At 35.4% G+C, this 17,860-nt stretch overlaps 1 protein-coding gene across 1 annotated transcript; it reads right to left on the bottom strand.

The window, feature by feature from the left end:
* Nucleotides 1-851: 851 nt before the first annotated feature.
* On the bottom strand, nt 852-2,942 carry LOC111886117 (probable arabinosyltransferase ARAD1). The gene has a single exon (XM_023882353.3). The coding sequence runs from the start codon at nt 2,485-2,487 to the stop codon at nt 1,075-1,077; it is 1,413 nt and encodes a 470-aa protein (XP_023738121.1). The 5' UTR covers nt 2,488-2,942; the 3' UTR covers nt 852-1,074.
* Between the last annotated feature and the right edge of the window lie 14,918 nt (nt 2,943-17,860).

The raw sequence follows: 17,860 nt of genomic DNA on the forward strand, positions 1-17,860 counted from the left end.
ATAGAATGGGATAATGTGTGGTCCTTTGTGATTGAATAGTAACATATTTTTAATTAAATGATAAAATGGTAAGAAAAAAGTTTTAGCTAATACAAAATAGTCATTTTTATATGTAAGGGGGTTAGAATGGGATAATATGTGGCCGTTTGTTATTGAATAGTAACATATTTTTAATTAAATGATAAAACGATAAGAAAAAATTTTAGCTAATACAAAATAGTCATTTTTATATTACATGTTATGGGCTAAAACCACAACAAAACTTATATTCTAAAATATCTTTGCAAAAAAATAAAAATAAATAAATGACTAAAATAAATAAATAAAACTTTTTTGGACATAAGGTTATTGGTACAACCCTTAATGATGACCTCTTATACATGAGATGTACATTGTGGATATCTTTGCTTGTTTAAAGTTGTTAGTTAAGAAGTTGTAGTTTTTGTTTATATAAAATTGTTCTGTAAAAATAGTCGTAAACTTTTAAATATGTAAAATAGCGTAATACATAAAAACAAGAAATTAAAAGCTCTAAAAATCAACTTGAATAGTTTTGGATTAAGTGAGTATTTTACAAAACTAATTTATTGTCTTTATTATATGAATGTTTTAGCCGGAAGGTTTTGAAATGTAAAATTACAAAAATAGGAGCAAGAGTTTAAAAGTTATATGTGAAACATAATAAACAGAAGGATAATTATGGAAATTGATTAAAAAGTTTAAGAAATTTTTTCTTAAACATTACAGAAAATAGCTTTTAGATTTTGGAACGTTTGGTTATAAACTAAAAACTAAAAACATGCATTGACAAATGAAATTTTTTGCTTACGATCGAGCATTTTATCAAAAGCTAACTAAAAGCTCTCAAGCGTTCCATACCAAACTCATTCTATCAGTTTTTGTTTTAAATAAAGGATTATTATCATGCAAACTAACAACCCCCATAAGCTAAACATCATATCAAATTACAAAACTGTGAACGATTCATGAATTCCTAAACACTTTTCCATCTACAAATTCTATTTGTATTCCTTATATTCTAACAATTCTATCTTCTAACTCCAACGTCTTCTTTCAAACTGTTAAATTTCTAGGCAATTGGAAAAACTTCCGGTCCGGTTTTCCAAATCTTGAAAACCGGTTTGCAACATGTAACCGCCTCTTTATAACCGGAACTTTCTTCAAAACCCCTCTCCATATCATCTGCACTGCATCACCTTTCACAGAAGGATACCGATAGTCAAAATAATGTTTGACTTCTTGAAGCTTCTTCCATTTTCGAGTCCACTCATCTCTCCCAATACTTCTAATAAAATTGATCAAAAACCCCTCTTTTATAGCATCAGACGTCTTCACAAAAACACAAAACTCCGAGTAATCAAGAACATCTTCAAATGGTAGTTCAATTTCATCGCTAATAATCACAGGAACACAGTGGCTAACAATGGCGTCAAACAATCGGTTAGAAGACGGGGTGTCACCTGCGATGTTTAAACAGAATTTTGAAGATCGCATTCCTTTTGTAGCAGAAGGAACCCCTTGCTTTTGAACACTCCCGAATTTGAAATGAACGTCTTTTTCTTTCTGTAAAAGGTAGAAGATTTCTTGACGGATGAAACCTCCGTCTTTTCTGTAAATGGCGCCTTGGAAGAACAGTAAAATGGGTCGGGTATCGAAAGTTGATGAATCGTTGGTGTAGCTTTTGATGATGTGTTTGTAAGGTGCGATTAGATCTTTATCGATGTTTGCAATAGTTGGTGGATACCTTCCGAAATCTGAAAGGATAAACATGGCGGGCCATAGCTGATATCTCGCATCGAGTAAGCTGTTGGGATGATGAGCGACAATAATGTGGTCTATGCCGCCGGATCTTTTCCATTCGGGTTGACCCGTTAGGTATTTGACTAACTTCTGTTGTAGTTCTTTGTTCCTGTTGGTTTTTTGATGAGGGTTTAACCTAGAAAATCGATTGAAGCATACGGAAGAGAAGAAGGGGACGAAGATGACGTCAGCTTCACTCGAGTTATAAACTCTAATGGCGGTTTGAGTGTTTGAGGATAAAAGGTCTAGAGTGAGCCAGTACGCTACGCTATGTTGCAGGTTTAATCCGCCGGGGTACTCCGGCACTCTTGAACGGAGATCCGGCCATGTATTCTTACCCTCTGGTTTCCAGTACAGGATCTCGAAATGGAATTCTGGTGGTAAATCGTACATGAAGACTCTAAGAATTTCTGGTTGTTGATGATGGATTGATTGTGCATTGTGGGTCGGAGAATTTGGGGTGGGATTGGGATTGTCGATGGTGGAATGTTGCCTTGAATGGGGTAATAGATTGTGATCGATGAGTCGAGATCGGCCGTCGGAGGTTAAGAGTAAGAACCATGATAACACGAACACCATTAATGCAATTGACAACAAACCGAATAATGATTTCATTGATAGAAACCCAGTTGAAGACGAAGAAGAACCTGTATTTCTTTCAGCCATTTCGTTGAACAGGTTCTGGGAAATAACATGTAGCGTTACTTCATGTTGAAATCGATCTCGAGGGGTCAAAGATTGAAGAAAGTTCAACCCCAAGAACCGAAGAAGATTAAAAAACCTCCATCGATGGTTTACATTGACGATAATACTTTTGAATTTTCGTCAACGAGGGTTCAGAATCTGAAATAAACATAAACCCTTTTGAAATTGGAGGAAAAAATGGAGAAATCGAAAGAAACCCAGTTGAAATTTTCAATCAAATTTCAATGTCCAACAATGAAGGAAAGAATCAAAGAGCGAAAAGGGGAAACAAAACAGATTGTTGTTGATGCAATGCAACTTCTTTCATTCTCCAATTTTCTCTCTCTCTTTCTTTTTCTCTCCGAATCTCACTGTCTTTGCCTTCTCACCCTCCAACCAAGTCTGGCAAAAATTCAAGTCGGCTGAAAATGGGGGGATCCATCCTTTTTTTTTTCACTTTTTATTATTGTTGCAACTCATTTTCCCTTTCTTTTAAATAAATATCATATATTTTAAATATTTGAATTATATAATTAATAGTGTTGGACTTTTAGATATGACAAAAGTAACATGTACTCGATTGGTGTGATCGGACAATCCTCTGGTTTACCGGAAATTCCTAGTTACCACTTACCAAAACTAGAAATGGGCCAAGCTTTTGGGTCCCAACTCCCAACCCTAAAAGGATATTTAATACTACATTGTAGGGCTTGCCCTAGGCCCTAAGGTGGATGTAACTTGTAAGTTTGTATTGTCCTATCTTGTGTTCTAAAAAAAAGTTATTTACTAAAATATCTTAGTTGTTAATTACTAAAAATGATCTTAGTTTCAAATGACATATTGGTTGTAACTTGTAAGTTTGTATTGTCCTATCTTACTATGCGTTCTAAAAAAAGTTATTTAGTAAAAATGATCTTAGTTGTTAATTTTTCAAATGACATATTTGAGTTGTGTTGTATAATTCGTCTGATTTATATGGGTCTGATTTATATGGGTTCGTAGTTCACATAAAGAATTTTAAATATCTGTTATTTTCTTTTTTATTTAATAAATAGATATATTTTTAATTTTTTAATATAATAAAATAAACAGGCTAATAAGTCGACCAACATAATTATTTGTAAACCCGAACATGACTTGTACAATAAATGGGTTAGCGGATTGCGGGTCAGAAAAATTTAACCCAAAAATATCGGGTTCAGATTGTGTCGAGGATGATTATCACCCCTTATATTGTCCCATTTTAAGCATATTTTGATAAAATATTATTTATCAAAATATAAGTGTGTTGTTATAAGCCCCAAGCAAATCATATATATTATTGTGTATTTGGAACAACGAACTAGCGGTTTTGCTTTTTCTAGACACCAAGCATCACCGACAAATATTCGCGACACGCTTCGTCTTTCCCGATGAACATTCAAGATATGAAAAATTAAATAGTTTTCTAATTATTTTTCTATTCATCCTCCTATCATTTTTAAATATTGACATGAGTAATAAAAATTTATTAATTTCATTAAATATGACAAGTCATAATATTAAGTATGTAGAAAATCATGCAGTTATTTAAGGAATTCTACCCAACGGTATCAGGTGGTGTCTGTCCTCTTTGAGATCGATGGTTCAAGTCCCGTCGTGGACATAGGTAGAATTAGGTGATATTTGTTAGAGAGTAGATTAGATTTGTCGGTTAAAAAAAAATATTTTCTATCTATTTAAGGGTTTGTAGATTATTTCATTAGGCATTTGTTTGATTAACATATGATTGTTGGAATTCTTTCAATCGTTGGTATAGTCCGTTAATATCTCGATTCAATTTTGTTTCAGTACTACATATGAGTATGTCGTTCCATAGTCGATACCGGATTGTGGTGCTTTGCCTTCCTCTCTTACTATTGTTCTATGTGTTTAATATGAAGAGTAACTTGCGTAAAGAAAACATGCAATTTATAAGGAATTAATATTTTAGTTCTCGCAAATACTAAACCATGCATCTCAGTCCATGATTTAAATATTATAATTCGTCAATGTTTTAACATCCACGAGTTGCTTTGGACTCAAACAAAGATTGATTAACGAAGAACAATATGATATAAATTTTATTTGATTAGTTGTACATCCAAGAGTCGCATATATTATAGTTAAAAAAAGGTTTGAGTAAGGATATGATTTTTCATTCACTTGTTTGTTTGAATTCATATTATTATTGTTTATAATATATATGTTTACACATTTATAAAAGTTAAAAAATCAAAATCCTAGAAAACAAATAGTTAAATTACAAAAGGTCAATGGAATAACACAATTAAACCCTAAAACACGCACTCACTAGAGAGATCAACTAACACTTGTAAAGAAATTGAAAACATAACCATCTCATTGACCCACTAAATACTACATAAGAGCAGACGGTATGGGCATTGTGGCGTGCTCGTTGTGCTGAGGTGGCACCTTCAATGGCGTCGTGACAGGAGAGAGCACCGCCCCCTCTTTTTGTTGCATCTTGTTGTGGTGCTTTTTGTTGTCTCAATGACAAGAAGAAACGAGCTTTTCTATTGGTTGCCAAATTATCTCTCTGTATCTCTCTCCTTTTAACATAGTGTTATAACACCATGAACACCATCCCCTTTTCTTGTTGTTTCTTGTTATAACACCACCACAACGGACCCATACCTAATGGTCTAAAATTTAAAAATTATAAACTGGTATGTTTGGTGTATGTCTCCGTCTCCTACTTCGATATTTTCTTGTATGTGACTTGAGCTCCTGGTTTTAGTCCTTTTTATTTTAGTGCTAATATATTTTTGTGATTGTCGTTCAAAAAAAAAAACCCTAATATTATCCAATGCCTTTATCATCATGTTTTGGCAACTAAAAATACGGTTTATATATATATATATATATATATATATATATATATATATATATATATATATATATATATATATATATATATATATATATATAAAGAGAAAGAGATAGACAGGTTTATATATAATTTAAAATTATTGTGTAAATGTATGACTAAATGTACTAATTACTTGATAAAGTACATAACTTATTTTTTTAACTCGGAAGGTCCCTGCTGTTTGTTTTTGTTACGTGTGTAACACCGTAAATTTCAAAATAATTTTCACAATTTATAAAAACATTTCCCATTAACTTTTCATAAAAACATCAAGTTTAAATCTCAATTCACATTATACAAAATCCCAAGATCACAAATATAACAAAATCCCATGCGTGTGTACGGATCAAGCCGGCGCCTTCTCACGGTTATCGCTAGTACCTGAAACAACAACACTAACACTGTAAGCACAAAGCTTAGTGAGTTCCCCAAAATACCACACATAAAACACATATTAGCCACTCGAGGCTATAACTCTATGGGTCCGTGCACCCAAACTCTGTGAACCCTCAGGTTCTAACTCTAGGAACCTTCCGGTTCCAACTCTGTAAACATGCACAGCATAATCACATAGAAATAATGCAGTACAACATATAGCATACATAACATACAATACTCTGTCACATAACTCTGGTTACCTACTCAAGGTAAAGTATAGTGAGAAGACTCACCTCGCGTATCTCGATGACTCACAAATCCTGAAATCCCTCGTGCCCGATCCTCCGAGCTATAATCCTCCTATAACAACATATGTCTCTAATTAACACTTTTTATCTCTAAGGTTGACTATCCCTAAGAAGTCAACACAGGTCAACTCTGGTCAACGGTCAACGGTCAACTTTGACCGGACTCGGCGAGTGCACAAGGGCAACTCGGCGAGTCTAGACGTTTTCACCAACTCTCTAGGATTCCCTTCTTACACGTCGAGTACTCCCCCTGAATCGACGAGTTCCACCTGGAAGAATCGCGGGGCCACCCCGACTCAACTCGCCGAGTCTCAAGAACAACTCGGCGAGTCCCAGCTCGACTCAGTCCACTTGACCACCCTTCCCTAACTCGCCCTGACTCACTGAGTCAACCCATGACTCGACTGGACCACTCACTGGCTGATCCAAGGCAATCTTCAAGCTACTCGCCGAGTCTGCTCATCGGACTCGGCGAGTCCATGCCATGCAATCACTCAAACTCGCTTCTAAGGTCAGATCTGTTCCATCAATTCATAGATCTGGCCTTCCTAGACTGCTTCACCACGTAAAGCCCCAAACTTGGTGTACATACAACCTCTATATGTCCATATATGAAGAATCATCAACAAATATCACAACTCAAGGTTATAACCTCCATTGTTCTTCATAAAGCTTGATGAATGAGGCTCTCTGGACCTCTATGGATCCAGATCCAAAGCCTCATCACTAGCAAGGGACTATTTGGCCATCAAATCAACCCAACAAAGGCCACAAGAAACCCTAAATCCAAATATACTTCACAAAACAGAAGATGAGCCGAAATCATACCTTTAGATCGATGATCTAAGCTTCAAATCCACAGAATAGCAACCTCCTCTGCTTCCTCTTGGCTAGAACCTCCCTCTTCTTTGCTAAACAACACACAAGGGTCAAGAATGCTTCCTTTCTCTCTCTCAAATCGCTAAAGCACTCTAGGGTTTCTCTCTATGGACTGCTGGGTACAAATAACGGCCATAAGGCCCTTTAAATAGGTCCCAAACCCGAGAAATTAGGGTTTCATTAAACAGCGCGGACTCGCCGAGTCCAGGCGAATCCCGCGTCCAGAATCGCGTCCCTACTCGGCGAGTCTGAGCTCCGACTCGCCGAGTCCCCTCTCAAAACACCAAAATCATAAACAATAAAGATACCTGGAAATCTGGGCTGTTACAACGTGGTTGGTCCCTACTGTTTGTTTTTGTTAAGCGTTTGGTCCCTGTCTTACATAAAAAGACTATTATTTAAATATGGAAAAATGACGGAGTAGGTAAGGTAAGGTTAGGGGAGTGGAGTGGGTTGAGGCTGTGTTTATTTAAATAAGTTAAAAAACCAAGGGCAAAATAGTCTTTTTAGGAATGATAGGGACCAAATGCGTAACAAAAACAAACTATAGGGACCTTCCGAGTTATAAAAATAAGTTAGGGATCAAACACGTAAATTACTCTAAACCATAAGGACCATTCGTGTAATTTACTCTAAACTAATTTATTATCTTAAATTAACAAACCAATAACTTATTGTGAATTAAATTAGTAACCAAAAATAATCCTTATATTTATAAAATTGTTACAGAAATCGTTCATCACAAATTCATAATCCTAGATCTTCACAATTCTCACTATTGTCGTTTCATACCCTCATCAACGCCCCTCACCATAACTCTACCGCGCCACCAGTAGCCACCACAAAAGTCGTATCACACATCACCACTCCCACATACATGTTTACACCACCATAACAGTCACATCATCTAACCATCGTTGGTTTTCCATAACACCACCATATCCATCCTTTATTCTGATCATCGCATAACACACCTCCAAATGATTGCCATGTTTCAGCATGAGGCCACCTCATAATCACCATGACAGACTTGCCAACCACAACCAATCATCATCATCTTGAGAATTGGCCTGCTATTCTGATCACTAGGTAACACGAGATACTATCGATTTAGAGAGAAAGGGATTAGTGCTTTGGTTTTAAAGGGTAGTGGAGATAGTACACAGGAGGATAGCAAACATATGTTTAATTATTTAACTTTGTCAGCGGTCCAAAGAGCACATGTTTTATTATAAATAGGAGCATTCTTAAATAATGTGAGTGTATGCATTATGATTTATATGTACGGGATGTCAATCTTTTTGTCCTATCAAGAGGTAAGATTATGGTTTATTTGTAAGGCTTTATTCATTTGCCCTGTTTGTAGAAGATTTTGAGTTAGGTTTTTGCCCATTACCAATCCTTACAAAGTATTAGTAACATTATATTTGTTCCACAAGGATCCTTGATCTTGAAGTACACTTTAGGTATTTCATTAAATGTAGCTCATCATGCTTGTATATATGTATACAGGATGTTTTAGGGAAGTGTAAGTAACTATTGATCCAACCATTTTGTCATGCTCTGTCATGATAGTTAAAGGCACGGCTTAAGATGTCTCATTCGGCTTCATTTGAGGATCTTGGTGTACACTCAACACAATATCTAAGTGGTCAAAGCTTTTCCAATAATCATCCATTATTGGCAAACTATAGTATCTTGTGCCAAAATTTGGTGAGTACATTATTCTTTATTATATGTTTTATCTATTGTACACTATTGTTTAAAGCTATGCTTCTTGGGTTGTACAAATATGTTTTTTTAAAACAAACAAACATTTTATATAATTTGGTGGTAAATATAATTAACATAATATCCAGCAAAACCAGCTTCTTATGCACTTTCCAACTTCCGGTCCGAGTCTGGTATTTTAACCGACTTTTGATTCACCGAACTGGTTTTAGAACCGGGATCGAATATAACTGCTAGAGAAAATACCGTCCGATTTTGATTATCCGAGTACTTTTAAGTACATACATAACAAAACAAAAAACTCACAAGTTATCATCACATTGAACACTTCTTGAAGAATATCAGTGCATGCATTCTCAAAGAGTGTAATCACCATCGTGCTTTAGAGGTTTTGAATTACTTTAGAGCTTTAGATGATAAAGGAAACCTGACAAAGTTTGGTGAATCATGAGCGAGTTTCTAATAGAATGTTCCTTCTGGATTTTATGAAGTGGGACATGGGAAAAGTAGGTTTTTCCCTGTTTATTCTAATTAAAAGAATATATAATCTTGGTAACAAATGTTCTAAGTTTTCTCTTCCTTTTTTACAGGAGGAACCAAAGTTTTAATTGTATGATTTGTTGGTTAGGTTCGAAGGTGAAGATGTAAAGATAGAAGCATTGAGACCATCAAAAATCAAAGACAAATTCTTCGCAACTGAAGATAGATTTTTAAATAATGTAGTATATATTATAATTTTTTTATATTATCTAAGAATAGTGATGAATTCGTTAAGAATATAGTATAAAATGTTTTCTCTATTCATCAAAATGTTTTATATATTCTTGTTTATGTTATAAAAATGATTGTATTATGTCATAAGAATAGTTCTTATTTGTAAAAACATATATTATTTATTATATAGAAATACATGTATTTCAAAGAATGATATGTTATTGTCCAATATATGTAAATGTATTCCATACGAATGTTAATTATAAAAAAAAAAAAAAACTCTTTAAATGAAATCATATTCTTTAAAAATTAAAGAATGAAAATATGTATTCATATATGTTGAATGACTACCGTATTCTCGAAGAAGAAAAAAACAATTCAATTTAAACGTGTTAATAAAAAAAAATATTTGATTTGACTTTATTAATTAATTTGACTTAGTTGCCTACAATACAAGTAATTTTTAATTTCTCTTTGTTAATAAAATATCATATTTGCCCTCATTTAGTTAAGTGTAATTATATAGTAACTACTATTCCATGTTAATAACATTCACCTAAGATCACATCTTTTTGTTTTTTTTAATATAATGGTCAGAATTTAGTCATACATTCATACAATAATTGTGATTCACATTTGATCCTAACATATATATATATATATATATATATATATATATATATATATATATATATATATATATGTGTGTGTGTGTGTGTGTGTGTATGTGTGTGAGAGAGAGAGAGAGACGTCATATTTTTGTTGCGCTAGGTAGCGAGTGTTTGGTGTTTGGATTTGAGAAGGTGGCTTAGAGGATTCGGGACGATTCTTGAGGAAAGTATGGATAAGTGTGGAAGGTAGTACTGGGCTCGTACTACTGAAAGCATAGGATCCATACTCGAATTGGGGAGAGTCTTGGAAGATCTAAGAAGCATATGGGATGAGGATTCTTGGGAGTAATCAGATCTTTTGCATGTCATTTCGGTATGGTGATGGGCACTCAGGAGTGAGATTCACATTCTGGTTCCGGCTCAGGAGCAGGTACTGAGCCGATCGATGCGCGGTCGTGGAAGTTCATCTCATCGGAGATTACTCGCAGTGTTATAGAATGGAGTTTTGTGGTATTTGGTTCGGCCAAGGGATGGATTTTGGAGCCCTTTGATGGTCATCTTTGATGGATTAGGTGTTTAAGCTCATAGCTATAATTGGCATGTACTTGACCTAATAGTAGCATGGTCCATTTTGGGTTGCATTCACCAAAACAATTTGATATGATGGATATTTAAAAAAGAGGTTATTTGTGATTTATTAATATATTATATGTATAATATATTAATTGAGAAATCATATTATTTAATTAGTATTGATCAAGAATTAATTTGGAATTAATTTAGTGATCAAAAGAGACTGATTAAATTAACGGGGACTGATTATGTAAATCAGTGATACATATGGTTTGGGCTAACGATCCATGATTGATTTGTGGTACTGGACTAAGCTTATGAGATAGTCCATGAAGTGTTAGTCCAAATCAATTGTTGGATCATAAGCCTAATTGTAAGAATTAGGGTTTACAAGTGACTCTTGGAATTCTACACTATATATGTACCCTCTAAGCCCTTAAAATCTGCACCAAGAGTATTCTAAGAGGATATAGCCAATTTTTGGTGCTCCAAGCTCTCTCTCATTGTCATCCAGTTGTTGGTGGTGTTTTGTGAAACATTTGAGGCATCACACTTGAGGTGTTAAGCTCTTGAAAGGCCAACTTCTACAAGCTACAACAAGAGGTAATCATCTAACTAGTTTTTATGATTCAAATATCAAATTTGTATGCTAGTTAGGCTTCGTGCTTTGGAAAAGGAATATTGCATGTATAACTAGAGAAAAATTAGATCCAAAGCATTATGGTTGTATGTGCACCATAGGGACATTATAGTGCTCAAAACCTATCAATGGTATCAAAGTTTAGGTTGTTTTCTGTTATATTGATGCATGGCTAATTGTTCAAAGTTGAAGCAAAAATGAAAACTTTTTTCTGCCAGACTGAACTCGACGAGTCCCATGATGAACTGGACGAGTCCATTGCTTGACTTGACAAGTTGGACGGTCTATTGGCAGTTTTTCGGGTTTTTTGGCCTGAATTGGATTATGATCATTACCACAAACTGTTTAATTTGTATCAGAAAATCTGTTTTTTGATATGGTAGTGATTATCCTCATCCATTTAATAGATAATTGTCAAAATTTTAAGATAATTGTTAGTTTATATGATAAAGCTAATCATTTGTATTTTTTTGTTTTGAAATTATCTTACTTTATGAGTTAAATTAGGTCAATTTGGTAAATAATAAATTATATGATAATTTTATTAGTTAAATTCGATCTAAATGTTATTTGAAGAGTTTCATAACTTGTCCTCAAGTTATGGAATATGTAAAGTCTCATTCATGGTACATTAACTCCTTAAGTTATGGAATTCAAGAGGTTTTGAAGAGTTTCGAAACTTGCCCTCAAGTTTTGGAATTTGAAAAGTCTCATTTATGAAACATTAAAATTTCAAACCCTAGAATTTTAAAAGTTTAAAATTCAACCTGTATACTATTATAATATTAAAAGTTTAATACTTATATATATATATATATATATATATATATATATATATATATATATATATATATATATGTATAAGACAAGTCAGTCTTACCGTTAGTAGGCCTCATTCATGAAGCTGATCTATAAGGGGGTATAAGGAAACTGTTTATAAAATGGTGGTTGAATGGGTGTCCACTCTCACCCACCGCTTCCTTGATTGGTGGAGGGTTGTTAGCCGAATGGGTATGATAGCACATTAATTCTCATTAAAAAATATAATGATAATTATAAAGTAACTAAATATTTTATAAATTCTCAATCTTAATTACTTTAGGAAAAATGTGAAAATTGTGTTATTCCATGAAATTGCACTTTACACCTTGCCAAGTCGTTAGTGGAGCGTGTGCGGTTAACCGGCACACTAATTTAGGACTAGCAAGGGTGGCAAAGGGTAGCTTGATGTTTGTCATAAATCAATGGAGCGTGTGTGGTTAACCGGAACATTGATTAGGTGATAAATGACTTTGGGTAGGTCCAGTCTGATAAATAGGTGGAAAGGTTTTGGGCAGTCGTGGTGTGGTGAAAGTTTTGTAAGACTATTGGAGAGCTGTAGCATTCACTAGTGATCAGTTGGGGAGAGATTGTTGTAGGACTGTGGGGTAGTCTGTAGCATTCACCAGTTCCTAGGTAGCGGTAAGATGGTGGCAAGTCTGTTATTGCCCTTGGATTTCTTTAGTAAAAGGGTATCATGGGATGTGATTTGGATTATCTGATTGATTAAGATTCATAGAGTACTCTTCAGGATTTCCTGAGCTGGGTAATCATTATGTTTGGCTAGCAATGGAGCATTAGTATTGTTTAGCGTAGGGTATGGGCAGTTCACACTTTTGAGGAAGATGGATCGTTGATTATAAGGTTTAAGAGGTGGAAAACATGGTTGGATGGAAGTATTGTAAGGCTGCGATGGGATCGTAGCATTTATCAGTTCAAAGTAGACTATTATGTGATGGTCACGAGCATGAAAGGGAAATCAGTTCGTGCCTTGGGCACGCCGGCCATGGTTGTCGGGAAATTATTTTCTGTTCTAGGTTGAGGTTCTTCGGATTCTGTGGGTGAGCCCAAATGATTATGGGAATTTAGTATAGATTTAGTAGAGACCATTGGTTCAAGGGTTTGGATCTTGAGTTGCAGGATGTGACATCCCCATTTTCACAGCCAGAAAAGACCGATTTGTTTATGCTTTATTTTGAAAATCATAGTATCTTTTAAAGAAATATGTTGCCGAATTTGTTCCTAGAAAAACATGCTAAATATATTATCAAAGCATTTCCGAAGAAATGTATTTTATTCCTTTTTAAAACATTGGGATGTCATCGTCAATACAGAAACATAAGCATAAACAGACCTTACATTCATTTACACTAGTGGTCTATATATCCTTAGTCTCTCAGTGTAATGTAGATTCGTATCGACACCTGTGATACAAATAAACTGAGTGGGTCAATTTGGGAAACATGGTAAGTACTTAGGGGTTTCAATCCCACAATGTTATATCATATATACAATTGAGAACTCAAAATATATAATTTCACCATATATATAAACAACTCTTACCTTACCCTGTCGATCCTCACAACGAGACTATCCATAATATCAGACCTTAAAAATTATCTCATTACTTAATCCATACTCCCGGATCTAATCCATGCTCTCGGATCAATAACTGTGTCCATTCCATATGTCTAAATCCATACTCCTGGATTAATGTCAAATAACTATGTCCTATCCATACTCCCAGACTAAGGACAACTGACTATGTCTTAATCCATACTCCCGGATTAATGACAACTGAATATGTTTTAATCCATACTCCCGTATTAATGTCAAATAACTATGTCATATCCATACTCCCGGACTAAGGACAACTGGTTGTGTCTTAATCCATACTCCCGGATTAATGACAACTATGTCTTAATCCATACTCCCATATTAATGAAAATTAACTATGTCCAATCCATACTCTCGGACTAGGGACAATGACTGTGTCTAATCCATGCTCCCTGATCAATGACATAATTTAAATTTCTATTCTCTGTGTATAACTCACTCGTACTCATAAGAAGATACTACCCAATATTCCCCATAATTAATTTAGGATTACTCTTTATCCTAAATCATCATATATAATCAGGTATGTTCTTTAACATGTATTTCAGGCAACATCAAATAACTCACACATAAACATATATTTAATAATTCAATCAATACTTGTATTAAAATCATGTTCATGAAAGGTACTATGCCCTCACTTGTCAAAGTGATGATTCCAAACTCGGGCAACACTTCGCTTCTAATGATTCTATTTTCCTTCAACGAAACCTAGCATTATTATCGCTAAGTTTTAGTCTAATCTTTATTGAGACTAATTATTAGTCTATATTCATATTTAAATCAAAGTCTACATCATGATCTATCAAGTAAGGAACAACCAGGTAGGATCATATCGGAGGTAGGGTCTGTTTGGTATACGAAGTATACTGTTTGGAAATCTCACTTTAAACACCTCACTAAATCACAGCCTAGACATCATCCCCGTAAGTAGATCAATCAGCATAACGACTTTGAATCACTGATAAATCTTATATATAGGTTCATAATAACGATATTATACTTAAATATAAGCTATATTTAAATTAGGGTAGGCGTATCTCACTTACAGTGGGTTTTGCTAAAGATCGGGTTATGCTGGAGCAGAGCTTTTGAGTCGAAAAGCTCTTTTTCTCAGAGCCTTCAGGCTCTCTGGGTCTTTCCTCTAATTACTTGAGGATACTAGGGATTCAAAGGGGTTTTAGGAGTCTAGAGAGAAGTTAGAGAGAGAAAGAAAGGCTTATGGTGTGAAGAAAAAATATGAAGGATTCACCCTTTATTTATAGGGGTTTTATCATAGAGTAGGCCATAAGTTTCGTCCGTATCTTCCGGATACGAGCTCTGTTTTCTATGTTCTTTATATCCACACGTTGGTATTTACAATTACTACAACTTTCATTTAGACCCCGTCGGCTAATTTTCATTCTATCTCCGATTTGCAAAACTTTATCGAATTTATCGCGCTCGAAGAGTAGGGACTAAGTTTCTTCCATATCATTAACATGCGAGCTCTATTATCGAATTTCTTTATATCCATGCATTGGTATTTACGAGTACTACAACTTTCTTGTAGATCTCGTCGGCTAATTCTCATTCTATCTTAGATTTACAAAACTGTATCGAATTCGTCGCGCTCGAAGAGTAGGGACTAAGTTTCGTCTGTATCTTTCGCATACGAGCTCCGTTTTCAGCTATCTTTTTATCGTTGAACTCCTATTAACGATATCTTCATTTTTTGTTTAGATTATTTTGGCTAAAAATCGACCGATCTAAAATTCAAATTTCGGGTTGTGCACTGCTATGCTAAATCTTAGAAAAATCATAACTTCCTCATACGAAGTCAGATTTGGACATTATTTTTATGCACACTCTCGGTTTAACATATACTAAGGCTTTCATTTAGATCGCTAAGGCTGGAAAGTATTTTATCGTAAATTCACTTTTTACGATTTCTGGTGTCGTGCCAGTTTTGCCATAAAACTTCGACGGGTCATAACTTCTTTGTTATAACTCAGATTTCAGCGTTATTTATATGTACGAAACCCTTGTGACATATACTATAACTTAGTCAAGATTATTTATTCTAAATAATCCTATATCAAAAAAAAAGTTATTTTTGACGCTTATTGTCTATAAATTGACTAACCCGAATATGTGGGTGTTACACAGGATCATGTGGATAATCAGTATGTGACACGGTACGGTTTAGGTTGGGTAGCCTTTTTTTTGGTCTCTTGGGAACCTGGCAGTTGGACCAGGTGCGAGACTGGTAGTCTCAGGGATGGTTTGGGAATATTATTATATCTCGATCTAGTGATGGGATGTCAGGAATCAGAAGGTTTTGAGCGTAGTGCAAGTGCAGCTTCGTAAATCTCGGGTTATAAGCGAAGTACCAGATTGGATTTGGTTAAGACCTTGAGTCGGGATTTTCTTTCAGAAGTCACGAGGGGCGACTGTGTGGGAGTATTTTGGCTCAACAACCGAGCAAGAACCCGATATTCAGAAAATTGGCAGACGGGTTGGATCAGGGAGGTCTCGGTGGATTTGGAAAGCAACATCAGTGTTTCGGGCAGTATCAGTGCTTCGGGCAAAATTAGTGATTAGGGTTTTCATGTGTGTATGTGAAGTATCTGGGAGTTTGGGAAAATGCTAAGTCACTCACAGCGGGATTAATAATCTCATTGTAATTGATTTAATCCTGTTGTGCAGCTCTTGTCTAAGTCTAACCGCTACAGGGATGAATTTTCTACTCGAAGGATTATCTAAACCTCATGTCAAATATAAGTGTTCTGTAGTGGTATATGGTTAGTGACTTTGTTCCCTTTGAAGCATTTGTTGGTTCAAAACTCTATGGGATTGGCTTGGTGGCAGTACGGTGTGGGAGGTCTGACAGGGAGTCGAACCATTGAGATTGTAGGTTTCAGAATTCAGGCGAGATAGGAGTAGGTTTATTCACAAGATTGAGGATTCGTTCTTCATCTGGCTTGAAAAACTACTTTGAGGATGGTTTCAGTAGACATGGATAGGTCGTTATATGATCAGAGTTGGAAGTGTTATGATTGGGTGTTTTTCGTTGAGAGTTGGCATAGGTTATTTCAGCGTGGGTGGTCAGTCAAGAAATCAGGGCATTGTAGATTTTAGGTCTCAGAAAGGTAGAGGTACGTGGTTTGCAAGGGTTGAATGTTTGATTAGTGTCTTCGGGATGGAAGTTTCGTTTGGGTTTCGGTTGTTTCGAGAAGATTTTTCTATGCGCAAAATCTTCGTTTGTGTTCCTCAGGTTGTTTGTTTTGATATGGGTGTTTGTAAGGAGTGATTCTGAGGATTAAATCTAATCTAAGTGGGGGAGAGTTGTAATACCCGGAATCTAAGCGGGGAGAGTTGTGTTTTTGGCCTCTTTATGGGATGATGATGGAGTGAAGTTATCTAATGGATTTGTTCTTTTAGATTAGTGGGTTTTGGTATCCTTGGGCTTAAAGGTGCAAAATTTTTGAGGATTTTGGTGTCATGCATGCATTAAGTCAACTATTAAGTCCATTTTAAACTTAAGAGCTTCATTTAGACATGCATGAACGTAAAGTTGGCAAATTTACGTGGTTTTCCAGCTCAAGAAAGTTAGATCTATGTTTTGAGGCCAGGTCCTATCAGACTAAGTGCTTTTTGTTTTAATTCGTTGGGTTTCTAGAGAACTCAGCGAGTTCATTGGTGAAGTCGGCAAGTTGGATCAGTTTTCCCCGATTTTGCAGAATGATGGAGGAACTCGACGAATTGAGTTAACTCGGACCGTTAACTTTGACTTTGACTTATGTCTTTGACCAAGTTTGTCCCAAAGGGTGTTTGGGGCAATTTGAATTGTATTTAAGGAAAATATGGGCTTAGGATAAGATCTATATGGGATTGGGCCCAATTTAGTAAATTGGGCCATTAGTGGGCCTTTTTGGATCTTTTGGTTTAGGGCCTTTTGGTTAATGGATTTGGGCCTCAGTTTTGGTTCATGTTGGGTCAGGGGTAAAATGGTCACTTTACCCCAAGTATGGATGGTAGGCCTTAGAATGGAACTCAATTGCTAATTGGGTGTATGTTGATCTGTTAGATCGGAGGTGTCTCTAAGGAAGCAACTAGGGATTTCTTTCAGTAAGCTTCATCAATCGAGGTGAGTCTCCTCGCCATATCCATGGGTCGAAGGCACCAATGCCGA

This window comes from Lactuca sativa, chromosome 1 (genome assembly GCF_002870075.4).
Source record: "Lactuca sativa cultivar Salinas chromosome 1, Lsat_Salinas_v11, whole genome shotgun sequence".
Classification (NCBI taxonomy): Eukaryota; Viridiplantae; Streptophyta; class Magnoliopsida; order Asterales; family Asteraceae; genus Lactuca; species Lactuca sativa.